This window comes from Erythrolamprus reginae, chromosome 9 (genome assembly GCF_031021105.1).
Source record: "Erythrolamprus reginae isolate rEryReg1 chromosome 9, rEryReg1.hap1, whole genome shotgun sequence".
Classification (NCBI taxonomy): domain Eukaryota; kingdom Metazoa; phylum Chordata; class Lepidosauria; order Squamata; family Dipsadidae; genus Erythrolamprus; species Erythrolamprus reginae.
This window is the reverse complement of record NC_091958.1, coordinates 58,117,814-58,144,653: the sequence shown is the minus strand read 5'-3', so window position 1 is coordinate 58,144,653 and position 26,840 is coordinate 58,117,814. Positions and strand designations below refer to the sequence as shown.

Genomic DNA, 26,840 nt, shown 5'->3' with positions numbered 1-26,840 from the left:
AGAAATCCTTCCTTCTCAGGCCAAAGGTGTTGGTGGTAGGTAAGTCATGCAAAACCTCTTATATAGGGGCATGACAAGTTAATGTTTATTTAATAAACACGGCCGCCCATCTAATCTACCACTGGGCAGTAACTCTTAAAAATGTTGCAATGTGGGAACAATGATACTTTAAAAAGATTTGTTCACATTTAGTACATAAAATAATTTTGTGCTTTTTTAATAGCAAAAAAGTAAGATATGAAATAAATGATATAATTTAAACAGTCTGAAAGAAGATACACATTACCATCTCTATATGCCAGCAATTAAGAGTTTTGGTCCTCTGATCCATCCAAATCTTTGAGAAGCAACAATTTAGTGTGCAGTAAAAATGCTGCCCTCTCACATAGCACCTTCTAGCTCTCTTCCTCCCAGTTTTGCATGGTTTTTGTTACACCACTACACCTGGGAGACAATGTTGTAGTAAATAACTTGGGCAGTACTCTCAGGTGACAAACACTTGAAACCTGTCTTTGCAAATGAAGGAGTCACCAGTCAGCCATAGAGGAAAGGTAGGGCAAGGATACTTCTAGGCCTTAATCAGTCATCCCGCCGGTCATGCTGAAATTATTCCTCAAGCCTGGAGGCACGTGACCAACTCTGACATCAAGCATCTCTTCCTCAAAATCTTCAATTTGGGCAAAAAGGCAGTTTTGACTTAATCAAACTAAGCATGAAATGCCCCCTTCCGCTGTAGTCTTAGAAAAGCCGGCATTTAAATCCCTCTTTGCCCATATCTATGTCGACGAGAAAGTGGACTGCCATCGCCTATCCAAAGCTGCTCTTGGGATGCAGGCTATCTACTGTCCAAAGTTTAGCTATAAGGGATCAAATTCACTTCAAACCCCAACAAAAATTAATTTCCCCCTGCTGCACCCCAAAAGCAAAGAAAAAAATATAAATACGAAAAAGGAGAAGAGGCAGCTGATTGGAAAGTTGCAAAGGAAAAAGCTTCCAGGGGTTCACGTTTTGGAAGACTATCAAATAGCCAAAGGGCTTAGTATCACCTCTGCACCTTTTTCTTGCATCTATAGGGGTGTCTTTTTTTCTCTCTCCGAGCCTCTGCAGTGGTAAACGTGATGCAGTTGGCATCCAAAAAGTCCAACAACTTGTCCAATGCAATCCTTATGCCATTTTGCTTCAGTTCTGAATGCAGTACAGAGAGTTCAATGGGCTTGTACAGCAGAATTTGCTGGCAAAGAGATGGGTTGGAATGAATATAGCGCTTCAAGATTTCCAGTTTCTGACCCTCATCATTAGCGGAAATAGGAGAGGCTGGTACATTTTCCTCTCTCTCTGCCAGCATGCTGACTTCAAACTCCACGGGTGAACTAGGAAGAGGATGAATAGGGAAAAGGCATTGTGAAACCTAGCAACCTCTTAAATTTACCTTGTTTTTGAAAAAGGTGGGTATCTGGTATAATCTAAGCCAAAATTTTACTCACACCCACTACACGACATCAACACAACCCTTCCCCAAATGAAGGCTAACTAATGGTGGAAAAGAGGGCTGGCTGAGAACAGGGTGGGCAGTGATTTTCAAAGTTTTAGCCTTCATTCCTCAGCATCTGGCAATACATACCAGTAACGTTAAAAATAAGAATGGAAAATGAACACACTCCTTCCCCTCTGCCCCCCTGTACCTTTGAGATGCTGGCTCTTCAGAAGTTGTCGTGCCTAGGTCTTCACTGTCCTCTCCGTCAACTGATCGGTTTGCAGGAAGAGCAGCTCCCTTGGGCCACCCAAGTTCAGCCCCAGGCCTCCGGGCACCTCCTTCAGAGAGATCTCTACCATCAGCCGTATTTGGGCTCCCCTGAAGCAGTCGGCAAGGGGAAAGACATCTTTGCTGCAGTTTCTGAAAGGAACTGGAAGACGCTGGCATAGACTTTTTCTTCAAGTCAGTTCCTGCCCCTTGTTGAGTAAACTGAAAAATCTCCTTCAGTTTTAAAACCATCTGCTGTTTTGGCAGAGCACGGACACCAAATCTAAGGAAAAGGGAGGCCAAGTCACAATTCCAAGTTAAACACAACCTGTAAGGCATCTTTGTTCTTGCCTAGGGGAGGGGTCTGCTTCAATCCCGACAGCACCCACCTGCTCAATTCCTTCCTCAGTTCTGGGGTGTCCATGCTCGAGTAAGGTGGGAGGGGCATGAGCGGAGCAACACAAGAGATGTCCCTGGCTTGGCAGGCAAGCTCTGTAACCCATCAAAAGAGAACGGAGTCCAATCAGCCACGTGGCCTATACTCTTGTCTGCTGCAAAACCTGTCTATCACCACTATATATATTACACTTGTTATTAGGCCTCAGCAAAATCACCCCAAACCTCTGGGAATCCCCATCATGCACATTTTTTTTAAATTAAAAAAAGCTCAGCAGTTAATTAGGAAAGTGCTTTAGAAGGAAAACTGGATTTCTAGATTGTTGCTTCTCTTCCAGAGTCTGCAGGAAACCGGACTCCTCCGGACTGTCTTTTGCAAAACCTAATGCCCAATAAAGCTTGGCCAGAATTCTGGCCTTGCACGTCAGTGTCATCATTCATTGAGCTTCAAAGGACCCAACAGCTAAGTAAGTGGCAGGAAAAAGGCTCCCATTTTGGGCCCACGTTGCAAAGCAGCTGTCAAAGAAGTTGCCCTAACTGACCCAAAGCAGCAACTTACCAGACATCTTTGGGACAGGTGTGGAAGCAGACAGACGTGAGCAGGCAGGAAGAGCTTCACTCCCGTCCGAGTCTTCTCCAGGCCAATTCTGAGAGTTGTGCAGTAGCAAATCTCCCACTCCAAAATGAGAGGGGGCTGCTGAATTAGTTACACTGCTAGCAACAATCACAGGGTTTCTGGCCTTTGCAGCTATTGCCTCCAAAGGTCCTGAAAAGGTTTCCCTTGGACATAGCGGCACTGCTTCCTGCTCCTCCTCACTGTCATCCACCACCACCACCACGTCTCCCTCTGCTGCTGCGCATGGGCCATGCTCGGGTTGCCCTGCTCTGAGCAAGGAGGGAGGTGAAAACACCGGCAGCAGTTTATAGCTGCAAGACGACGTTTCTGGCCGGGTTTCATGAGTCCATTCCTCTTCAAGGGACGAATTCAACCTGGGCTCTTCGACCTGCACATTATCATCCAAGTGATTCCAAGCTACCAGCGGAGTTTCAGGCACCACCAACGTCCTTCCTTCACTCCAGCCTAAGCCTTCCCAGGAGCTGCCTTCTTTGGGGCCACTCAGGTCCAAGGGCTGATGGCATTCACCCAAAGATTGTGCCTCATTACAAATTAGTGTGCCCAATCCATCGCCCGCTTTACTTACATCCTGCTGGGGAGGGGCTGGGCTCTCTTTATGCCATTGCTCAGAGGAGCTTGGAGCCTCCTCTGCCGGTTTCTTCTCTGCCTCCTGTTCTTCGTCAGAATCCAGTACTATAATATGGTCACCCGTAATATTCAGGCCCTGGGGATTCAGCGCACCAGGCTTCTCTAGGCTGCCAACAGAAGCCTCTGCCTTCCTGTTTATATTCTGTTGCTTATCGTTTTGAGAGGGAAGCCTATCTAATATGTTTGGCTGTGATGCAGATGTTATTGGAGAGAAAGGGACTTCTAGGTCTGTTGGGAAAGTTATCTGGAGATCTTTTGTTGGCACTTGAAAAAGTCTTGGAAAATCTCTTGCTGTAGTTTCATCTTTGGCTACATTAGTATTCTGCTCCCAGACAGAGCAACGTTCCATTTCTGGGACAGAAAGTTGGGTTGCAGACGTCTCCTCCAGGTGATTCCTCTGAGTGGAATCCCCAGCTAACCTGGGAGGAATCTCACTTGTGGGTTCTTTTCTACTATTTGCTTCAAAGGACACTACTTTCTTAAAATCTGACTTTTTCAGATCTTTACCCATACTGCCAATAGAGATTTTCAATTTGGATGACTCTCCATTACTTTTTGTTTCTCTTCCCTTAACTGTCAGGCCGCTTCTGGGCTTCTCTAGCACTTTTCTTGGGCAAGACCCGCCATCTTGGCCCATCTCCTTTTCCACTTTATCACCTGCGTGTTCAACGTGGACCCTTTCCTTCCTGGCCTCATCAGGGGTCACTCTGCGCTGGGTAGCCGCAAACTCATAAATCTCCTCTAGTTCCTGCTCGTTCATACTGTCACTGATTTCATCTCTGCATACAGCTTTTGCCACAGTCTCTTCATCTTCCTCCTGCCACATGGATTTCAAAAGTTCTTCAAAATCTTCAGCGTCCTCTTCATCCTCAGCTGGCTTTTCCACAGATGCCTCTTCACTAGTTTGGCCTTCACACAGAACCGCCAATTCTTTCACTCCAAACCTGCAAACATACATAAATGTTATTTCTCTTGTCTGGGTACAATCCAGGGTATAAGATAAGACATAAGAGCCTCGGTGGCGCAGTGGTTAGAGTGCAGTGCTACTGCAAGCTACTTCTGCTGATCACCGGCAGATCGACTCTCCATAGGCTCAAGGTTGACTCAGCCTCCCATGCTTCCCTGGTGGGTAAAATGAGGACCTACATTGTTGGGGGCAATAGGCTGACTCTCTGTAAACTGCTTAGAGAGGGCTGTAAAGTACTGTGAAGCGGCATATAAGGCTAAAAGCTACGATGCTATAATGTAACCTTTATTCATGCTTTGTACAGCAAACCAAAAAGAGCTCTGTTCAAAACTGTCATACAGTAAATTTCACAATGATTTCCAACCAATTAAATACTTGTAGCGTCAACACAGACCTTACTGCGAGGTCAATCACATCTGACAGCAAATGTTGAGGTGCGAAGTGTTCAGCTGTGTAGAGGTACTTCAAGAACAGAGCAACAGCATCCCCTGGGGTGTCGTGTAACAGCACCCGCGTAGCTCCGAGGTCTCCTTCTTCAGCCACCACAAAACGCCTGTGGTCAACCTGGTAGCAGAGCAGGAAAAGTCTCTGCAGCAGCCCTCATAACCCCCCACACACCCCCGGCTCCTTTCACGCTTCTCTGACCACGTGTGGAAGGTGTTCTCTACTGCAGACATTCAAAAGCATTAGGCCCATAAAAGTGGTTTCTAGGTGTGGCAGTTTGTCAGCCAAAAGGTTTCCTGCCTCAGCCGTTACAAACACATTTTCATTTTGTACAATACAGATAATCCTCAAGTTATGACACTTCAGAGTTGTGTCATGAACCCCTCAAACGAAATTCTTACGACACAGTCCTGAGATTACGAATGTTTCCACACCACGGCAGTCATCTGCCCGTATGAACGGCCGCAGAGGCCCTGAAACATTCGCCCTGCCTGTTCCCCGACCCAGCGAGACTTTGGTTTCTTTGCCTGCTTCGGTACATTCACAGAGAACCAAGCCCAGTTCATGCAAGAGTGATCTCGCAGTACTTTAGGCCTCGATTCTCTGGGATCGGAGGCCTGGCCACAATTGGTGGCAAAGCTTTGCAAGCTGACCGGAGGCTTGGAGGCAGAGAAATCGCGCTGCCTCAAAGCTTCCCATCACCTTGCAATGGAAGCTTCTGGGGGCTGGGATCTCAGGCAACCTCAAGCACCCTTCAACTTTTGCAGAAAACGGGCGCCTGACGTTGCATCACGGCCCCCAGAAGCGAAGCACTTGCAAACTGGTGGGATGCCTTGAGGCAGCCCGATTTCTCTGCCTGAAAGCCTCCTTCCCGTTGGCCTGTAAATGCTTTGCGTGCTGAAACCTTTGGGGGAGACCGGCGGAGGCTCTCTGCTGCAGGCAGCCTCGGTGGGTGAGTCAAGGGAGCCAAGTAAGGCGCCCCACTCTCCCTCTGCTCTCCCAGCTCCACTTCTGAAGCGCCAGGAGTCAGCAGAGGAACTGCGGCAGAGAGGAGACAGCTCGCTTGATTTTGGCAAGGTAAGTCCCTGTAGAGACCCAGAGTGACGGGATGGGGGGAGGAATTGTGGGGAGCATGAAGTATCTCAGTGGGTTGGAGATCGTTTCACTCCAACAAATCTCCCTTACATTCATAACCCAAGGACTCCTGGTATAAAAACACCAACTTTACTGTCCAGTAAAGCTATCCAGGGTCCCTTTGTGTCCCTTCCACCAATTAGAGGTGTGATTTTCTTCAAGCCCTTCCACTAAATGCCTCCTTTTCTTCTGTTCTTACAGTCTCCATCTTGCTGAATTGGCTTCATTTTTGTATTGTAAGGCACAGCTGGTTGCTGCTCATAGAAATAACCTTGTTGTAGGTTCGCCAGTGAGTCCAGCTGCCTGCAGCCATTCTTCAAAATTTAGTTTATTGGCTGCAGTTCTCTATAACGGACAAGTGAAATAACTGGTGTGTCCTCACTCGGATTCCACTCCCAAGCGATGCTATTAGAATCAACCCCAAGAGGAAAATTTAGAGATAAGAAAATGGAAAAAGTCCACAAATATGAGTCCATAACAGTCAAGCATGAGCAATGTTAAAATGTTTTCTACGTACACAACATGGCTACTCACAAATTGTAAAAGCTGAGGACACCGTGCGTACAACACAAACATATGGGCATAAAAGACTTCCCCACTATCCACCTGGATCTGGATGTCGCTCAAATGAGGGTTATTGACCATCTCCTTGAAGGCAGCAGCCAGTGAGCCAAGAGGGAACTAGAACAGGGAGGGAGGGAGGGAGGAGGGAAAAAAAAAAATCAAGCTTCTCTTTCACAGCCTACAGGCAGAGAAAAGACGTTACATTTCTCATTAAAATATTAAAATCTTCAATTTAGAAAGGTTTGAGGAAAGGACTGCCAGCAAGTCACACACACACACACACACACACACCGACTTAGTCCCAGAACTTTACAACAGAGGTTGGCAATCTTATTCAAAGAGCCACTCGGGCCCGGTTCCTACAAAAAACAAAACACTGGGAGCCACAAAACCTGGGTGGGCATGGCCAACTCAATGTCACTCACTCCCACTCAATCACATGACCCCCAGCCAAGCCTACCCAGGTTGTGTGGCTCCCTGTTTTCTATGGGAAATATGTAACTCCCTCTCTCCGACCCCCTCCCTTCCTCTCATCTACCTCCAGCCCCTCTCAGAGGACCCGGAGCGGCTCACAACATGCAATGCTAACAATATTAGTTAAAAACAGCAAACTAAAACGCCATTATATAAAAAAACAGTCAGTCTACTCAATCACATCCACACATAACATTTAACGGTCAGAGAAGAAGGGGGCATGATCTAGCTGCCCCATGCCTGGCGACCCTCTTGCAAGACCCACCCCTCTGTTCCCTCTGAGCTGCCATGCAAAGGCCAAGGGCAGGGATGCTTTGATCTCGCACTCAGGCTCCGACTGCCACTGCCTGGCCAGGTCGGGGGGTGACAAGGAGCCATGGCAGAGGGCCCAGAGAGCCACATGTGACTCCGGAGCCAACGGTTGCCGACCCTTGCTTTGGAAGTTCTCCATTTGGCAATCAAGAAATGAGGGCATTTTATATTACGTAGAGATCCAGTTATTCTTATGCTGCTGCCAGCAAGCAATTTTTACAGCTTGAGGTACTGAATTTGGATAGATGCTCGTTATTATTCCTCATCCATGTTGTGATTCCGTCTGAGGCCCCTCAGGGAACGGCTGATCCTCTGCCGGCTTCCTGCTCAGAGGGGGAGGATGAGGAACAGGAGGTTCAGGCAGACGGGGAGGAGGAATCTCAGGCTGAAGGAGAGGGAGGACAGCCAGAGTCCCCCGAGAGGGAGCTCTCCCCAGCAAGCAGCCTGGATTCCTTAGATGAAAATGCACAAGCAATAATCGATCTACGGCAGAGAAGAGCAACACAACGAAGGGGACAATTAGCCAGGTACTTTCAGCACTAAAGAGGCAACAGCTGGGTTTGGGTGTGGTGCTCTCTGGAAAGGCTGAAAAGGCAGACCCACCCTTCCTGGCTTGTGGAGTATTATCTTTGGGAGTCCTGGGACCTGGCTGTGATCTTTGGCGTCTTGGAATTCTGGTTTGTGACTTTGAATACTGAAACCTTGGGGGGGAAAGGTGTGGGCCTTATTCTCTACAGTGGTGGGTGTGCCAGCAAGAAGTCTGCTGTATTGTCTGGCCATCAGGACTCTGCTGTGAAGTCTCATAGTCTGCCTGTTGGGAAGAACAGGTTTTTCTCTGTGTTTATTTTTCAAACTATAAAGTGCTTTTGCTTTTACCAGCGTGTCTGGCTGCTTTTTCCAGTTGGTGTTGAAGTCTGGGGGCACCCAGACAGAACAGTGTTGAAGTCTGGGGGCACCCAGACAGAACAATCCAGATATAAGCTTTACACAAAATTCTGTCCTTACTGTTTCACAAGAGCATTTTTGAGATAGTTGTCGTTGTTGCTGCTGCTGCTTCTCCAACAACTGAGTAAAAGGCTTTGGCTGAACACCTGGCGTCTCTTCTTGTTCTACAAAAAATCATCACCATCGTCGTTAACACAAGCCTGCCCTAGAACATGGTCATGTTACACATGAATACAAACCCTATACATCGGTTATATCCCGGCTTTGCTCCCTTCCTGCTAGTCTCAGCTACCACTGCTTCTTCCTTCAAGGGGGGCAACATCTTTTTAGGCCAAGACAATTCTGCACACAGAATCATCACATCCCAAAAGAAACATTTCTTCCTGAGGTAATTCCAGCAGCCTCCCAACTGTTTACAAAAGGTGAAGTTGAAAAGCCCCCATCGTTTCCATCACGATGCCTCTCTACACGGTGGGGGGGGGGAAGAGAAGGGGGTCTCCGAACTCTCCCAGGCCGAGCAGCCTCACCCGGGGGCCGCAGCCGCCCAACGTCCAGGCTCCACTGGGTGAAGGTGAGTCCTTCCCCGGCCAGCTCCAGGAGATCTTGCAGGGCGGCATCGGCCTCCCTCGGACTGCCGCCTTCACAGCGTTCGCTGGCTCTGCGTGGGGAACGCTCTGTCTCGGGCGGCTCCGCTGGCGGCCCAGGCACCTCCGGCCTCTGCAAGGGGAAGAAGCGGAGCGGGAGGAGGCGCCGTGGCAGCCTGGCCCAGACCAAGTCGCCACGCAGGGCCGGAGTCCTCCACCTTGGCCCAGGGGACAGAAAGGCCGCAGAAGAGGCCGGTGGCGGAGGCGGCGGGAAGCGGCCCAGGGCGGGTGAGACGGGCGGTGGGGGCCCACTAAAACCCTCATTGTGTATTGGACAAAATAAACAAATAAATAAATAAATAAAGAGCGACGGCTCACCTGCCCCGCCGGAGGCTCCCCGCTTCCCCGCTTCCCCTGACCCGCTCCACCAGGGACGGCGGCCGGGGCGCCCGTCAACGAGCTCAGCTCCCACAGCCGCCCCGTCTGGCTCGCACCAGCTGCGCTGCCGTTCCAGCGGCTGGCGGGCAGCGGGGGCGTGCGGGGCGCGGCCGGGGCCTCCGAGAGCAGCGAGGCCGCCCGGGCTTCGAGTCCTCGGCGAGCCTCCTCCGGCCCTTGGAGCAGCAGCGGCGGCGGCGGTCTGGCTCGGCCCCGCGTCTCTAGGCGGAGAGCAGGCGGCGGTCAGCGGCTCACCGGCGGCGGCCCCCCTCCTCTCCCCTCGCCCCCACCGCCCGTCTCACCCGCCCTGGGCCGCTTCCCGCCGCCACCGGCCTCCGAGCAGGACGTGCCCGGGCCCCTCCGCGGCTGCCCGGCCGCCCCTTCCCGCCCCCGCCGGGCCGGCCGAGGGGCGCCGCCTCGCTTCAGCCCGCGCTCCCGGGGAAGGGGTGGCGGCCCGGCGGCGGGAGCAGCGCCCGTGTCCACCCCTCGCAGCCGCCCCGGAGTGTCCCGCCGCCGAAACTCGTCCTCAGAGTCCGCCATTTTGGCGGCGCAGCAGCGCAGGCTCCGTCTTCCCGACGCCCGTGAGCTCCCCCTGCCGCCCGGCGGCCGAACCGCCCCAGCTGTCGCCAGAGCCCCGAACCGCCCAGACTGCAGAGTCCCGCAAAGAAACAGCAGCAGGAGCCATTGACGGTTTTTATTCTGCATTTTATCCGAGACGTTGCACGACCTTCTATTACAACCGGGCCGCCCCATCTGGGAAGCCGGGCCGAGGGGCGAAAGGGGCCGCCCAGCCAGGACGCTGCTGAGCCCCTGCCACTTCAGTGCTTCTCCAGGGCCCGGACCAGCAGCTCATTCATCCGGTTCACCATCGGCCGGGGGTCTTCGCTCAGTCCTGCCGTTATCATGGCATTGTCATAGATCTACAGCCAAAGGAGAGGAGCCAGAGGTCACCACGTGGCCCAGAAGACACGGGGAGGGGAGGGAGGGGGCACCCCGATGCTCCTTTGCCTACTGCGGGTAGCAAGGAGACTTGGCCCTGTTCAGCTAACATGGCTCTTCCCAAACCCCTCACCTTCCTTCCTTCCTTCCTTTCCCTTCCTTCCTTTCCCTTCCTTCCCCTTCCTTCCTTCCTTCCTTTCCCTTCCTTCCTTCCTTTCCCTTCCTCCCTTCCTTCGTTTCCCTTCCTCCCTTCCATCCTTTCCCTTCCTCCCTTCCTTCTTTTCCTTCCTTCCTTCCTTCCTTCCTTTCCCTTCCTTCCCTTTCTTCCTTTCCCTTCCTCCCTTCCTTCCTTCCTTTCCCTTCCTTCCTTCCCTTCCTTCCTTCCTTCCTTTCCCTTCCTTTCCCTTCCTTCCTTTCCCTTCCTTCCTTCCTTTCCCTTCCTCCCTTCCTTCCTTTCCCTTCCTTCCTTTCCCTTCCTCCCTTCCATCCTTCCTTTCCCTTCCTCCCTTCCTTCCTTCCCTTTCTTCCTTCCCTTTCTTCCTTCCTTCCTTCCTTTCCCTTCCTTCCTTCCCTTTCTTCCTTTCCCTTCCCCCCTCCCTTCCTTCCTTCCTTCCTTTCCCTTCCTTCCTTCCCTTTCTTCCTTCCTTCCTTTCCCTTCCTTCCTTTCCCTTCCTTCCCCTTCCTTCCTTTCCCTTCCTCCCTCCCTTCCTTCCTTTCCCTTCCTTCCTTCCTTCCTTTCCCTTCCTTCCCTTCCTTCCTTTCCCTTCATTCCTTCCTTCCTTTCCCTTCCTTCCTTCCTTTCCCTTCCTTCCTTCCTTCCTTTCCCTTCCTTCCTTCCTTCCTTCCTCTTCCTTCCTTCCTTTCCCTTCCTTCCTTTCCCTTCCTTCCTTTCCTTCCTTCCTTCCTTCCTTTCCCTTCCCTTCCTTCCTTCCTTCCCTTCCTTCCTTCCTTCCTTCCTTCCTTCCTTCCTTCCTTCCTTCCTTCCTTTGATTGATTTGTATGCCGCCCCTCTCCGAAGACTCGGGGAGGCTCACAACAACAATAATACAATATACAGAGTACAAATCCAATATTAAATAAAAAGCTAAATTTAAAACCCATAAATATTAAAAACAATCATTACTGCACAATCACACCACTATTTCAGCTAATAACAGGAATTTGAAAAGCTATCATTCGTGCGGCAGAAGGCGGTCTCGCAGATATCCTGGTCCGGTGCCATGAAGGGCTTTATAGGTCATAACCAACACTAGCTATCTACCAGACCTAGAATGATGCCTTTCTGATGATGCCTGAGAAAAGGTCAAACCAGTTCAGAGCTTTATTTTGTCCAGCAGTCGATACAACTCACCTGGTCAAGCAGCATTTGGGCCAGGTCAGGCTGGTCAATTCGTAACTGGTTGAGTTTCTTGACCAGTGTGTGTCTAGAGAAGAAAGCCACAAGGTCAGGCCAGGAAGGAGAAGACCCCTCCCAGAGAGATGCCCTCAAAATCAGCCTCAATCCCAAAGACGTCTCCACCCCCATACCCGGCATTGATCTCCAGCGTGGGCTGCAGGATCTGGGCTCGCTCTTCACTCGTCTTTGCCAGCTGTTGCATGCGCAGGAAGTGGCGGGCAGCACCCATCTCCAGCACTGTGATCATGGCTGGATGTGAATCCAGACGTGGGGTTACCTGTAGGCAACAGCATCTTTCGACATGCTCTGCACCCCAGAAGCCGCCAAGCTCACACGAATAACCGGCTGACTCTAGGCAGACCGCTCCTGCCCTTGCTGCTGCCGCCCTTTCAGCCCAGGGGAGGGAGCTCAAGGGCTCAGCGGGAAGATCCCGCCCGGCAGGAGAGCTTGAGAAAGAGGGTGGCGGCTACGGGGGTGCAAGAGGGGCTGCCCAGGCGTGCTAGGCACAAGAGCCAGCCTTAGCCCACTCCTTTTTCCACGCTCTTCACCCCCAGTGGGGTCGTCCATCTGCAGCCCAGGCTCCCGCACCCACCCCCCTCATCTCTTCACCTTGACAGCAGCGACCCGTGGCCCAAGGGCATTCCTCATCCAGGCCAGGAGATCGTCCACCGCTTGGGAGCTCAGGCGATTCTCAGCTGCCATGGGAGAAGGAAAGCAGCATTTTGAGGAGAGAACCAGTGCTCCCTCCGGCCACTCCGCCTCCAAAGGGACCAGACAAGCCTTTCCTTGGTCTTTCTGCAACTGATGGAAACTTTTCCTTACTCCACACACACACACACACACACACACACACACACACACACACACCGCTCAGAATCCCAGGCTCACTGACAGCAGAAGAAGGTATATTCGTCACCAAAGCACGAGGCTATCGTTTCTAGCCAAGGAAGGCCCTGTTGGCACCTACCTGAGTGACTTTCTTCAAACTTCTCCTCCTTATAGTGGTCAACAGCAATATCTGTCTCCACTGAGATCATCTTCTTCTTGTCAAACTCTCGTAGGTGCAGAAGAGTCAGCTCATCAAACTGCTTATAGCAGAACAGCACCTGATAGTCCAGAGAGGGGAGGTGTCCAGTTATTTAGCTTGGATAATATACATGATCCCTGAGCATATCCTAAGTCTCCAGCAATGTTAACATCCCATTCCTGCCATTTACAGCAAGTTGGTAGAACTGGTGTCCTCTCAACAGATGGCGAAAGGAAGCCTGAGCTACTATGACTGGAATAACAGTTCTGTGGGGAAAGGACAGAGCCTCCTTGCAGGATGAAGTGGACGCAACCACGGCACAAACCAAGCACCCACACCGCTGCTTCCTCCCCAGAATCTGCCTTCGCTCTTCTCACCTCCGGCCTCTGAGTCTCTTTGCTCACCTCAACGTTTTTCTTCTTTGTTGCTTCGTAGTACGGCGAGTGCTCAGCCAAGTCGCGGGTGGGAGCACATAGATAATAGATATTTCTACTGCCGGCTGGCATCCGGCTGGCATATTCTGGAAGGCTGGTTAACTGGCCCGGAGGTAGCGCCGAGGACTCGTAGCGCAACAGCTTTGCTACTTCCTCCTGAGAGGAAAGTTTTGTTAGTCATGAGGGGAAGCAAGGTGGGTGTGCTTGACCACCCTTCCCTCCACAACTAGCCCCAGTTGGTCTCTCTTAGGCAGGGCCCTGATTATCAAAGGAAAGGAACCACGGCAGAGGGATCCAGAGACACGGGACCCTCCTCGGCCACTCCCAATACCTTGGCTTCCTGCTCAGCCAGCGTGATAATCCCCTCGCGGATAAACAGCCCATAGTCCTCAAAGAATGTGGCATATTTCTCAGGGTCCTTCTTACTCTGGTCAATGAAGAACTTGATCAACCTCTGCTGCAAAACCTCTCTGAGCTTTCTACACAAGATGATCAAACAATGAGGCATCCATTAATAAGGGAAGAAATGGAACAAGAGGATTTGACTTCCTGCTAAGCACGGCACTTTTTCTCCACAACTCACGCCTGACTTGATCCATAAGATCGCAGCACACCTGGATCTCAGGCTGCCGTGGAGGGAGAGGTCCACAAGCCAGCTGAATTGTTAAGTGACATCATAGTATGTCCGAGTTCTCTTTTGAAAGCTGATCACCCTCTTCTGTGCTTGCTTAGAATGATAAAATATCAAGCAAACTGACTCCCAGGTAAGCAGAAACTATGAGTTTCTATATCAACCATGCTAGGACACTGCCTTCAAAAACATCAGTCATAAGAACCTAAGAAGAGCCCTGCTGAATCATTGCCAAAGCCCATCGAGTCCAGCATTCTGTGTCACAGAGTGGCCCACCAATTGTACACATGGGGATCTTGAGCAGAAAGAGAAGGCAAGACCCTCCCTTTCCCTGGACCCCCAACAAATGGGACTCAAGGGAACCCTGCCTGCCTCAACCAACATAGAGGCGGCACTTGGACATCCATTTCAATAACCACCTTTGATACACTTGGCATCCAAGTGACAGAGCAGGTTCCAGAGAAGCTGCACGTCCCTCCCCACCAAGACCATGTGAGCACAGCGTCTTCTTCACCTGACAAGGGAGCTCTCTTGAAGCAGTTCTCGGCTGAGGTTCAAGGGGATATCCTCACTGTCCACAACCCCTGCGAGGAGGTAAACAAACACAAGCAAATTGTGTCTTGCAACAGTCCTGACAATCACCAGTCTCTTCCTCGTACACAGGGCTCTTCTGACTACCTTTCAGGAAACGTAACCATTTGGGTAAAATCTCAGTAGCTTTGGTCAGGATCGGGACCTTGCGAGTGTAGAGAGCGACACTGGAGCCTTGCTCCTGGCTCACATCAAACATGGAAGGCTTCTAGAAAGTTGTGGAAGAAAGGGAAGGACAGAGGGAAGTCAGAGTTGCAGTGCAAAAGGGGAGGTGACATGTCAGCTTTAGATCTGGGGCCAGCCAAACAAGGCCAGGCTCCCCATCCCTTCCACTCACCACCCCTGGCACGTAAAATATGCTGCGGATGTTGAGAGGTGCATCAGTCTTGTAATGCAGGGTGTAGCGAGGCTCATCATAGGGTGCATGGGCGATAAAGTGGTAGAACTCGGTGTGCTGCCAATCTCCAACCTCCTTGGGCTCCATCATCCAAAGGGCCTGAGTGGACGGAAGAGGTCATTAGGTGAAGCTAGCCACATGACGCCCAAAGCAGCAATGGAGGAGAAAACGGCAAGTCTCCATGGATGCGGCAGTATTTTTTATCAACCCCCAAAACCACAGGAGATCCAAATAATCATTTGGAAGCAATTAAGAGTTTCTATACTACACAGGTGGCAAAGGGTAGAAAAGGCCAGCGGGCAGTTCCTCCACCGAGGCCTTCACAGAGATGCCAGGGGACTGTGGGACACTCGCTTGCTAAAATGCCACTTAGCTCAAGACCAGCTTCCAAGGGCCGTCCAGGATCTGCTCTACCTGCAAGGTGTTGACACGTTGCCCATTCAGATAGAGGGGAAAGCTGATGAAGTTGCTATATTTTTTGATGATGTCTAGAAAAGGAAAAAGATGGGCTGAAAACTCTGCCAACTCCCTCTGCTCCCCCAGTCGAGATCTTCATCCATCCAAATTGTAACTGGGACCAGGCATTATACACACAGGGCACCATTGAAGTAGAAATTCAAAACTGCAGTATGGCACACATTCTTAACGAAGTTTTTCCTGAATTAGTTCAATCCTAAAACCCACTCTAAGTGTTGCAATTAAGCTACCAAGGCTTTCATGACTTCCAGTCATCTCCAGAACCATTAGTCAGACGTCTTGGAACACCCTCCCGCAGAGGCTAAGCAGGGCTACGCTGAAGGAACGGGCAATTTAAAAGAGAAAAACGAAAACCACATCCTATCAAATGGCAAGGGGTTGCACACAATACATTTTGAAAGAATTCTGCAGAGCATCTACAGCTATTATTTCTTAATACAAAGGGTGTTTCCCCCCCAAATTTGATAAAGACTTATAAGGAGCGCCTCGGATTAGATCTGGCTCAGTGATCAGGATACGGGTAGAACAGAGTTTCCCCCCCAACATTTGCAGAGACCAAAGCTGGGCTAAAAACAGGTTGGGACAGATCACCCAGCTCTGCGTCTTATCTGAAGTTAGATTCTGTATCTCCTCCACTGGTCTGAGAGACATGGCACTGGCATCTATTCATAGATAAGAAAGCAAGCATTGCTCACCTTTGACTCGTTCCTCATTGGCAAACTCATTGCAATCTTCCTTTATGTGGATAATTATTTTCGTTCCAACCTGAACTCCAGAAGCTTCTGAAATTTCGAATGTCCCAGAACTAGAGTTAGAAAAGCAAATCAGAAGCAAGAAGCAACCTGCAACCAAGTGTATGAACCCACGCACTGAGTGACACCCCACAAGCAGTAACCAGTGCACAGCTGACTCTCATCCTAACACAAGAATTGCAAGACCAGGGCTCCCTGGTGAAAAGTATCTTTAGCATGCATCACCTGAGCACCATTTCTGCAGAGGTATAAGAAATCTCTTGCAAAGAATAGGGCTTCCCTTTTAAACTGAAGTCTTCATTCTGGGATTCCAACTCAGGGAGGCAGGTAGAATCAAAGCCCCTCAATTTCATGTAGCCTTTAAACCATCCAGCTGCACCCTCCCAGCCCTCTGCCACATCCTTACCCATCTGAACGCCAGCAATAACCAAGGCTATCTGGCTCTGCTGACTTGGAGAAAACTTCCACTTGAGTAGCCACCATAAAGACTGAATAGAAGCCCACTCCAAATTGGCCAATGATCTTACTGCTGGCCTCTGTTTGGCTCTTCAGTGTATCCAAAAAGGCCTGTAGATACAACGTAGGCAGCTTAAGTGCATGAAGTGGGACCCAACTGGTCTGCCTCATCTTCCTACCACCTCTGTATGTAAAGAATCAAATGCCACTTGGATTCTTGGGAGTCAAAAGCAACCTGAGCATTCTTCCCCAAAACCTTTATTGGAATAAATATTACAGAAAATGGCAGTTTTTTATACATAGAAATTCCAAGAGCCATTTGGATGTAGCAGTTAAGGCATCAGGCTTAAAAATAGGAAGACTAGTCGAGATCCCCTCCCACCTTAGGCATAAAGCCAGCTTGATGACCTTGGGCTATTCTCAGTCATATGAAGTAGACATTGGCAAACCACTTTTGAAAGCCTTGCCTAGAAAAAAACAGGGACTTGTCCAGGCAGTTTATGAGAATCAGACATGATTTAAACTAAGGGGGAAATGAATAAATATGCACATCACTCACACAAACACACAAATCAGTTTGCTATTTGTTTTTGTTATTCTACCCAGAGTCTCATAATTCAGGAGCTTTATAAACCTAATTAATACATGAGAATGTGCAAAATGAAATAAATTACTCCCAGGCTAACAATACAAATGTTCTTTAAAATGTGAAAGAATGCAAAGCAATCTAATGACAAAGCTAATAACTACAGCAAGTTTTATTCAACAAACATGAGAAATGTTATGAAGACAAAGTCTGTGTACCAAGTATGCAAAGCCACAGCAATAAGATTACAGCCCGCCGCCTCCCCCTCTTCGCCTTACCTTGGAGCCAGATCTTGCAATGGTCCCTAAATTAGACATAAGTTCTTCATAGCTCATCCCAATTCCAGTGTCCTGCAAGCAACAGAATAGGAGTCTCTTGCATATCCAGCACTGCACTTTGGGATGTGTGGGAAGAGACAGGCTCCTTCTCTGCCTCCCACCCTTTCCACACAAGATACAAGAAGCAGATTAACTCACAGCACTGCTTCTGATATTTTACCCTGACAGCTATGGTGTAAAAGCTAGTGCAGTGCAGAAAAAGCAGAAGCAAATCCTCCTTCCCAGGCCATAAAACCCATGTTGTCACTTCAGTCAAGCTCAAAATTTAGCTTAGCCGCAGTATTAAATTACACTTTCCCTTCTGGGAAAACTTTCAAAGCAATCCAATCCCCCTCCCAGCTTCTTTCTGGGACAAGCAAGACTAGATTCTCCTAGAATCAACCTCACTGGCCTCTACTTGCCAAGCAACTTTCAGCTAACCCTTGAAGACCGAGAACCCACTGAGTAGCGAGAGAGGAATGTGTTGCCTTTTGCACATTATGCACCCCCCACCCCCCCAAAAGTTGCTCCTACCTGGATGGCAACCAGGCACTTTTCCTTGTCTGTTTCCAGATCAATCCTGAGCTCTGGCAAGTCTCTTCCTTCAGAGACCAGTTTGTGGCGCAGCTTCTCCAGAGCATCGCTACTGTTGGAGATCAGTTCCCGGATGAACACCTGTCAAAGAGCCAGAGAGCGACTGAGCTCTGCAGAGCGAATCTTAAGCCCAGGCTGCTGGCTTCGCCCACGAAAGCTTACCTCCTGCTCAGAGTAGAGGGAGCGGGCCACGATATCCAAAAGTTTACGGGTTTCGGCCTGGAACTCGTGCTTCGAGGCGGAACCTGATAAAGCAAGCTCGGGGTTGAAATGAGGGCCCGTTGTTGGTGCTCCTTGGCACGAGCACCGATGGCGTTAAATAGTTTGGGCAACGAAACGTCCGCAGGAAACAACCGGGCTGGAGACTTTACCTGGGACTCTCTCGGGGTTGCTGGGCGGTCGGGGCGGCGGCGGCGTCTCTTCGTCGTCCCGAGCAGCGCGGCTGCTGCACGAGCGCCGCCAAGAGCAGCTGTGCGGGCCCGGGGCGGGCGGCGGCCTCGGCGCAGAGAGCAGCCCAGCTGGGGCTCGGCCGGCGCGGGCCGCGGCGCTCTGCTCAGGGCCGGCGCGGAGGAGGCCCGGCAGGGAGGCCCGGCGGCGACAGCGCCCCGACAGCAGCAGCCGCAGCGGCGCCGCCGACAGCCTCGCCAACCCCATGGCAGCTGCACGAGCGCGGTCGTTTCCGGCGCCTGCGTGACGTCACACCCGGTGAGGGCGCCCCGCCGGACGTCACGGCCGCAGAGGGCGGGCCCGTCCGGCTGCCTGGCTGCCGGCCTCTGGGCCCCTGCAGAGCGCGGTGCGGCCGATGGCGCGCCCGGAGGCGGAGGCGGAGATCCACCCGCTGAAGGCCCCGGAGGCGCCGGGCGGCGGGGCTCGGGACGCCGAGAAGGAGGCGGGCGGCGGGGGGGGCGCGCAGCCCGGGCGTCTCTCGCAGTGGCGCACGGCGGCCTTCTTCCTCTCGCTCTACCTGTGCCTGGGCGTGGCCTTCGCCTTCTCCTTCGTCATCCCGTGCCCGGTCCGGCCCGCCTCACAGGCCGCTTGGCACAGGGCCTACGACGGCGCCGGTGAGCGGGTGGGGGTGGGGGGTTCCCGGAGGGGAGGGGAGGGCCGGGCCTGGCGGGGCGCTGGAGGCCGGGGCTCACCCCTCCCTCCCTCCTTGGCCCTTGCAGCGGCCTACGCCTTCCTGGCCGCGGGGGACGCCGACGGGGACCGAGTGCAGGACCTGATCGTGGCCTTCCAGGCCGGGCCCGTCCCCCGGAACGCCAGCGGCGCCGACCGCGACTCTTGCTCCGGAGCAGGTAGCGGGGGCGGAGGGGGGCGGGGGGGGGCCGCCGTTGCCGCATGGGGGGGGGGGCCTGACCGATCCTCTCCGCAGGCTTCGCGCCCCCCTGCGCCTTCCTGGCGGCGCAGTCGGGCACCAACGGCAGCACGCTGTGGGAAAGGCCGGTGGGCCAGGAGCTGCTCCTGATGGACTGCTCGGTGGAACACGGGGGCTCCCCGGCCTGCCTCGTCTTGGGGAGTCCGCCTTCCCTCGCCCTCCTCGACCTGGAAACAGGTACCTTCCTTTTGAGCCAGGCACCTTGGGGCAGTGATCAATGCTCAGCATGAATTCCCAGGAGGGAGAGATCTGGAGGCCCAATGCACTGGCCTGTGCCCTCCATACCTTTGCCGTCTTTTTCGTAGGAGGCGCCACAATGAGTACATATTTCTTCCTGCTTGCATGGTGCCGACTGTTAGTGTGTTTTTACCGCTGAAATGATTGCCGACAGCCAAGGCATAAGCAGCACTCAGTTTGCATCTTGTTTATATAAACAGTGAAGCCACAGATTAGCAGCCATGGATAGTTGATAGTTAATGCAGCTTTGGGACAAGGTGCTCCCGTTGAAGCTCTGATGTGATCCAGCATGGCACTGCGTAGATCAGACAGAATGAGATCCTAGCAAAACGAGATCCTGCTTGTATCTTCGAAATCACAGAACTTTAGCGTCCATGGAGATCTTGACTCCCCTGGTGTGGCGAGGTTTTTGTTCCTTCTTCAGCTGCAAACCCCAACCCTTGAGCAGCAGCGCTTTCCCCTGAGATGAAGCGGAAACAGAAAAATGAGTCTCGTTCCTCTAGCAGTGAGCAAGTGGAACAGAGGAGCAAGTGTCTCCTTTTCTTTGTTTAGAAATTGCATTGCTGAAACGTTTTCCAGCCCATCTTTGAAAAATCTGTTTAGGAGCACACGTGACAAAGGTCGTGGGTTTCTGGTTGGGCATCTGTGTGTGGGGAATGGGTGACATGGGACCTCCCAGTTGTGATGGTGTGAACGCCAGAGCTTAGATGGGTCAAAATGGTGCCATAAGTAAAGCCACACGTTGCAGTATCCAGTGATCAATGCTCAGCATGAATCCCAGAATCAAAACCCACTATGTTGGAAAGGCTTCAGAATCCGCACTACCGACTCTGGTTTTTTCCTAGGCCAGACTCGGTGGAATGAGGCAGCCAATTTTGGGACTAACTCCACAGTCTTGAGTCCTCTGCTGAAGATTCCTGATATTGACAGAGACCGTGTGCCTGACTTCTTGGTCTTTGCTGCCACAGGAGAGGAGGTAAGAGGCGCTGAAGCAATCAGGTCCTCCTCACCATTGCAGAGGAATTGGCCACATTCACAGCAGCATGGGGGCTCAGAGTCTAAAAATACATAGAAACATAGAAACATAGAAGTCTGACGGCAGAAAAAGACCTCATGGTCCATCTAGTCTGCCCTTATACTATTTTCTGTATTTTATCTTAGGATGGATATATGTTTATCCCAGGCATGTTTAAATTCAGTTACTGTGGATTTATCTACCACATCTGCTGGAAGTTTGTTCCAAGGATCTACTACTCTTTCAGTAAAATAATATTTTCTCATGTTGCTTTTGATCTTTCCCACAACTAACTTCAGATTGTGTCCCCTTGTTCTTGTGTTCACTTTCCTATTAAAAACACTTCCCTCCTGGACCTTATTTAACCCTTTAATATATTTAAATGTTTCGATCATGTCCCCCCTTTTCCTTCTGTCCTCCAGACTATACAGATTGAGTTCATTAAGTCTTTCCTGATACGTTTTATGCTTAAGACCTTCCACCATTCTTGTAGCCCGTCTTTGGACCCGTTCAATTTTGTCAATATCTTTTTGTAGGTGAGGTCTCCAGAACTGAACACAGTATTCCAAATGTGGTCTCACCATCATTCTATATAGTGGGATCATAATCTCCCTCTTCCTGCTTGTTATACCTCTAGCTATGCAGCCAAGCATCCTACTTGCTTTCCCTACCGCCTGACTGCACTGTTCACCCATTTTGAGACTGTCAGAAATCACTACCCCTAAATCCTTTTCTTTTGAAGTATTTGCCAACACTGAACTGCCAATACAATTGTGATGTGTTACATCACTTCTGCACCACAGCAGTCAAAATTAATTGGCTGATGATTGTGTGTTATAAACTAATGAGCCCTTTGTTTGCCTTCTCTGGTTTCATACAGTCTTCCACACACTAAGCCATCATCCATTCCTGTACCTACCTCTTCTTTTAGGTTTGCTTCTTCCTTTGGATTTCTATGCCGCCCTTCTCCCTAGACTCTGGGCAGCTTACAAAGCAAGACTAGATACAAAATACAGCATATTAAAAAAAACAAAACATAAAATCGGATTATAAAACCCCAGGATTATTAAAAACAGGCACCCACATTCATCCTATCACAATCACGCACTCATCCGCCAGAGTAGGATACCCACGCTCAACAGCTCCAGGCCTGTTGGCAAAGGTGAATTTTCCAAGCCTTGCAAAAGACTGGGAAGGTGGGGACGATGCAAATCTCTGGAGGGAGTTGATTTCAAAGGGCCGGAGCCACCATAGAGAAGGCCCTTCCCTTAGGCCCCGCCGGCCGGCATTGCTCAGCCAACGGGACCTGGAGAAGGCCGACTCTGTGGGACCTGACCAGCCACTGGGATACATGAGGCAGGTTCTTATAAACCTTTACATAGAACCTCTCTGTTTTAGTATCTTCCAACTTTTCCAAGTGTTTAACATTGGTGCTCTTCTGAATCTTAAAAATCCTGGGCAGCAGGCCTGAAATACAGTTGTTTATAGCCACCGATGGCAGGGAGCTCTTGCCATCTTATTCCAGCCTCTGGGTTTTATTTATTTTATTTATTTATTATTTGGATTTGTATGCCGCCCCTCTCCGAAAACTCGGGGCGGCTCACAACAAGTGAAAAGACAATCCAATACATAATCCAATTTAATTAAAATATTATAAATTTAAGAAAAACCCCTATACTAACATACACACACACAAGCTGCAACTGCACCCAGTTCACCCTGCCAGACAGAGGGTGGTGGGGTAAAGGGCCTGGGGTCCCAGTGTTCTTCAGCTCATTATTTCAATCAAAGGCTTGTGGTTTGAGAAATGGCCACCACATAGCAGGATTGGTCAGGAGGAGGAATGGGAGCAAAGGATTGCGCCACCCCCTTGACTTCATCTTTTTGCTCACCTTTGTTCTTTAAGAATCAAAGTGTGTGTGGGGTGGGAAGGTGCGTGCCAGGAGTTTGTGGGAGGAGCAATGCCACCGGAAGAATTCAGAGACGGGTGCCCCACTATCAAACCTCTTGGAAAGTCAGCAGGGAGCAGCAGGCACAACCAAGGGGCCTTTCTTACGCAGCTCAAACTGATACTTTGTCTAGTGGCAGAATCATCCCCTTTCCCCATGCTTGGAGCACAAGTTGTGTTGATACTGGAAAGCAGCTTGCCGGTAAACCTTCAGGCTGCACTCGGCTTAGGAGCTATGGCTGCACAGTGTTAGGACGCAGTACTGCAGGCTGTGTCTGCTGGCTTCCAGCAGTTCGGCAGTTCGACTCTCCCCAGCTTAGGGTTGACTCAGCCTTCCATCCTTCAGAGGTCGGTAAAATGGGGATGAAATTGTTGGGGACAGTATGCTGACCGTAAACCACAGGGAGAGGGCTGCAAAGCACCGTATACAAGCGCTATTGCTGCTATTACCATGGACGGGGATGAGCTAGTCCCATGCTTTTTAAGGCCCCCTTTGAAGGTTGTGTGAATGCCAGAACTCTCCTGGATCCCAATTTTCTCTGCAGATTAAGAGCTTCTTCTATTCAGCGAAATTTGGCACGCAAATGACGTTCAGCGGAAGCCTGCATTTGCCAGGACTGGTTGGGCACCTCTCGCATGTCACCAAGAGCGGGGCCTGCTACGTCCTTTTCTACACAGGTGGGTCCTGTGCTTCCAGCGGTGGGGAGGAAGGGCTACTGGACATTCTGCTCTCCGGCCTGCTTCATTTGCCCCTCTCTGTCCCACTGTAGCAGAGGCCCTCTTTGCCTACTCGCTGAAGGAGCTCTATCGCAGGGCTGCGGGCCCAGCTAGCCCAGCTCTGGCTATCCTGAAGGAGGATGCGGACTGGGAAATGGCAATTCAGCACAGGGCCCGGCAGGTGCCCCTAGCCAGGTACTGCCGGACTCCCTCCTGACCTAAGACTGGCTGGAGTCCTCTGGAGAGCAGAGGGCTCTTGGCCTGCTGGGCTTGTAAGTGGCTGCAGCACCACAGCTTGACCCGAGGGCTGGGAAAGAGAGGCGCATGGCTTCCGGCAAGGAGTGACGGGCATTTGGTTTATTCCCTGTTAGCTCTGGAGATATTCAGTATGTGACAAAGATGTCAGAGAAACCAGGGAGCCATATTCTGGTTGCAAGATCAGCTATGTTGGAGCTGGTGAATGGACAGCAGCCGAGTTCATTGTGGGTTGTTGAGGTGCCACACATCCTGAGGTAATGCCAGTGTTAGGAGGAATGTTGGCTATGCCAAAGGGCCTGGCGTGAATGCTTAGTCCGCTCCTGAGGGCTTGGCCACCTGTTTCTGGTACTCCCTAGATGGCTGACCTCTGAACAGGACCAGATCAGAGGGAGGGGGGGAGGAAGGAAAAGGGAGGGAGGGAGGGAGGAAGGCTCGAGCAAGCGGGACCTGGGATGGGAAAAGGAGGGTGGAAAGCCCCCACTTGAGCCCCCTCTTGTGCCCCGATTGCAGGGAGCCTGTTCTTGGAGCTTTCGGTCCCGATGAGGTTGCCGTGGCCATTGAAAGCAGAGTCTCGCGCGAGGCCAAAAAGGTTTGCGAGGGGCCCTGCGGGTGGGGGGCTGGGGGGGTGGAGGTGCAGCTTCTTCGGAAGCACCAGTTGTACCATTGCGTCCACTCAAGCAAAGGGAGCTGGAGATGTGTTGTTGTTGTCGTCATGAAAACGCACATACACAGGCTTTGTCTTTCTTCTCTGCCAAATCCACTAACGTTTTCTGCCATGTTTACATATTTGACATCAGCATCCCATAAAATAGTCGTATCATTGGCTTGGGTGGTGCTTAGACTTCCAAAAAGGCCACCAAAATAAGCGAGCCATGCTTGCAATAATCCCAAGGTTTGAGCTTGAGATGCAGACGGTTGCATTTTTTATGGCACAAGAGTTTGGGGGGGCGGGGGGGGTTTACATGAGCTCAGAGGAAAGAAGTGTGCGGGGCCGAGACCTCCCTGCGGTGCCTGGACCTTTCCCCAGTTCCCTGTTGGTCAAAAGACCTTTTTATTCACCAGACTTTCTGTGATTGACACCCAGTGTGGCCTGGTGGTGATTCCTTTGCCTTCAGGCTGTGGGACAGAACACGCACCTGCCCCCTCAGTTATTAGAAAGATGTACAGAAAAGAGAGTGGGGAGCCCTGGTGCCCTGCGCTCACCTTCACGACTGTGGTCAGCCTGATCCTTGGGCTGAAATGGGGGCTGAGAGAGGGGGTGACAGGGCCCACCCTTTACTCCCTAGGTCACGATTGTGGAGGGCAGCTCTGGCGCCACGAGGTGGGAAGTGGAGCTGCTTTCGGAAGGGCAGAGTCCCAAGCCCTCCACTCTTGCAACGGCTGACCGCAGGTCCGTCTTCCTCTTTTGGGGCCTGTACCAGGACAAAAGAGAGGAAACTGTGAGTAGGGGGCGGTCTGTAGCAGGTGTGGAGGGAGTGGGGCTGCCCGCAGGAGGTGCCTTGCAGAGCAGCACCAAGTCAGAAGCCACCGGGAGTGGGGGAGGGTCTTCGCAGCCCCATGCCAGAAACCTCGGGGCAGAATTTGTACAGGCAGATGCTCAGGTTTTGGTTATGCATCATGGTTATTAAGCAAGGCACCCACATGACTCCCTCCCTCAACAGCCACAATCCCAGTTCTTTGGGGGGATTAAGCCACCATCCAGCAGTGCTCTCGGGTGGGGGAGACCGTGGCAGGTGGGAAGCTCCAGTGGGTTGAAGGCCTGCCCCAGACCCCCGCTCCCCCTCTTGCACGCAGCTGGAAAGCTAGCCAAAGAGAGGCGGTGGTCTTCACCGGCCTCCTACTGGGTGGGTGCAGGGAGAGAGGAAGGCCAGGGGATCTGGGTGTGGCCGGTTCAGAGAGGAGGCCCAGGCCTCTCAAGAGCGGCGAGTGGGGAATTGAAAATAATAATAATAATAATAATAATAATAATAATAATAATAATGGCCACACTTCCGTGAGCATAAAGGCCGTCAGGCTGCCAAGTGCACAGATTTTGATCACGTGTGAGAACGTCAGGAAGGGGCCACAGGTCCTTTTGTTCAGCACTGTCAATTTTGGTCACTGGACAAAAAGTGGACTCCCTGCGGTAAAGAGTGGTCCATCTATCACATGTGCAGCGAGTGTAGTAACTCTGTGGCCTTTATTGCGCTGGAGCGGGCGGGGGTGTCTTCACCCGTAGCAGCTCCTGAGCACCAGCTGTTCCTTGTGGGGGCCTGGCCCCTCCCTCCCTCCCCCCCTCTCCTCCTCCAGGGACCTTGGCCTGGAGGTCAGCAGCGGCTGTACCTCTTCCACCCGTCCCTGCCCACTGTCCTCTTGGAGATGACCAACAGCACGGAGCCCATCGTGGCCTTTGAAGGTGAGTGGGCGCTGCTCCGGCTGGGGGCCAGACTGCCCGGCCGTTGGGGGCTCCCGCTGCACTTCCACTTTCGGTTCCAGGGTTGCTTTTTGAGCGAAGCCGCCATGCCTGCTACGTGCTGCTGGCAGGGCCCCCGGTGGGCAGCTCCCCTGGGCGAGTGGTCCTCTCGAAGCGGAAGCTGAAGGAAGATATTCTCAGCAGCCGTGTGGTGTGGCTCAACCAGATGCCCCAGGACACCGACCAGAATGTCCGGGACTATTTCCACCGAATGAGATTCCGCACCTCTGGGTGAGGAGTACAGTCCCAAAGGCTCTCGGAGCCGAAGCTTGACCGGGAGGAGGAAAACCGCACTCGGCTCCCGGAACAGTTTGGCCAATCCCCCACTGGGACATGGATCCCGTTTCCTGACCACCAGAGGCATCCACGTCCCAGATGTGAAAGATGCTGAGGTGGGGCGGTCCTGACAGATGTTGCGTGCCTGGCTGCCTGGCTCCTCCGACTCCCCCCTCCCCCTGGAACAGCTGGGCTGTATAGCTGCATCCGCCCTGGAAATGCCTCTCGGTCAGAGCCGGCCTGGATCCTATGGCAGAGCAGCTCCCTTGGCCTTGGCTGCCTCTGCCCCCAAAGCAATGCGCAGGCACCGGCCCCATGCAGGCTGGTGCAGGGGCACCCGAGTCTCCTGCCCCCTTGTTTCCTTGCTGTGACCACGGCTCAGGGGGGGCCCTTCCTTTCTTCTGTCACAGTCCAAAGGTGGGTGGGCGGGCCTGCTTTACCTGGCCTGCCCCGGAGACTCTCAATAAATTCAGCTTTGGACACAATGTTTGAAATGTAATTTGTTCCCTGTGGTTCTCCCGGTGCCTATAAGCGCTAGGAACAGCCCAGCAGCACCAGGGACACAGGGTTTCCGTGGCTAGCAAGGTTGGTGAGGGCTGAGCGGAAGGGAGGCACCGGGTTCTGCATCCCATAGAGACGCTGCGGGTCCAGGAGGTGGAGGCAGCCACTGCGGGGGCTTTTCAGGAGCGGGAGGGGGCTCTCCCC

General features: G+C 51.9%; 3 protein-coding genes across 5 annotated transcripts; 1 reads left to right on the top strand and 2 right to left on the bottom strand.

The window, feature by feature from the left end:
- Positions 1 to 201: 201 nt before the first annotated feature.
- SLX4 (SLX4 structure-specific endonuclease subunit) lies at positions 202 to 10,077 on the bottom strand. The gene is made up of 10 exons (XM_070761597.1): positions 9,563 to 10,077; positions 9,204 to 9,481; positions 8,769 to 8,958; positions 8,302 to 8,405; positions 6,481 to 6,627; positions 4,763 to 4,932; positions 2,697 to 4,345; positions 2,131 to 2,233; positions 1,683 to 2,024; positions 202 to 1,370 (listed from the first exon to the last, which is right to left on the bottom strand). Exons 1-10 carry the CDS (start codon positions 10,011 to 10,013, stop codon positions 1,043 to 1,045), a joined length of 3,762 nt encoding a protein of 1,253 aa, XP_070617698.1. The 5' UTR covers positions 10,014 to 10,077; the 3' UTR covers positions 202 to 1,042.
- Positions 9,940 to 18,526, bottom strand: TRAP1 (TNF receptor associated protein 1). The gene is made up of 17 exons (XM_070761598.1): positions 18,229 to 18,526; positions 18,020 to 18,102; positions 17,798 to 17,938; positions 17,225 to 17,296; positions 16,311 to 16,471; positions 15,848 to 15,957; positions 15,090 to 15,163; positions 14,616 to 14,774; positions 14,366 to 14,486; positions 14,202 to 14,271; positions 13,388 to 13,535; positions 13,027 to 13,212; positions 12,563 to 12,701; positions 12,205 to 12,290; positions 11,727 to 11,872; positions 11,551 to 11,623; positions 9,940 to 10,180 (listed from the first exon to the last, which is right to left on the bottom strand). Exons 1-17 carry the CDS (start codon positions 18,509 to 18,511, stop codon positions 10,079 to 10,081), a joined length of 2,154 nt encoding a protein of 717 aa, XP_070617699.1. The 5' UTR covers positions 18,512 to 18,526; the 3' UTR covers positions 9,940 to 10,078.
- Positions 18,527 to 18,603: 77 nt separating this feature from the next.
- FAM234A (family with sequence similarity 234 member A) lies at positions 18,604 to 26,620 on the top strand. Of its 3 annotated transcripts, none has more exons than XM_070761600.1 (11): positions 18,605 to 18,918; positions 19,024 to 19,152; positions 19,230 to 19,409; positions 20,315 to 20,445; positions 22,978 to 23,110; positions 23,206 to 23,344; positions 23,521 to 23,661; positions 23,918 to 23,996; positions 24,694 to 24,846; positions 25,697 to 25,802; positions 25,883 to 26,620. In XM_070761600.1, the coding sequence occupies exons 1-11, from the start codon at positions 18,660 to 18,662 to the stop codon at positions 26,092 to 26,094; spliced, it is 1,662 nt and encodes a 553-aa protein (XP_070617701.1). In that variant the 5' UTR covers positions 18,605 to 18,659; the 3' UTR covers positions 26,095 to 26,620. The 3 variants fall into 3 exon arrangements, with proteins under 3 accessions (XP_070617702.1, XP_070617701.1, XP_070617700.1); XM_070761599.1 differs by having other exon boundaries at positions 23,203 to 23,344; XM_070761601.1 differs by lacking the exon at positions 24,694 to 24,846 and having other exon boundaries at positions 18,604 to 18,918; positions 23,203 to 23,344.
- Positions 26,621 to 26,840: the final 220 nt, after the last annotated feature.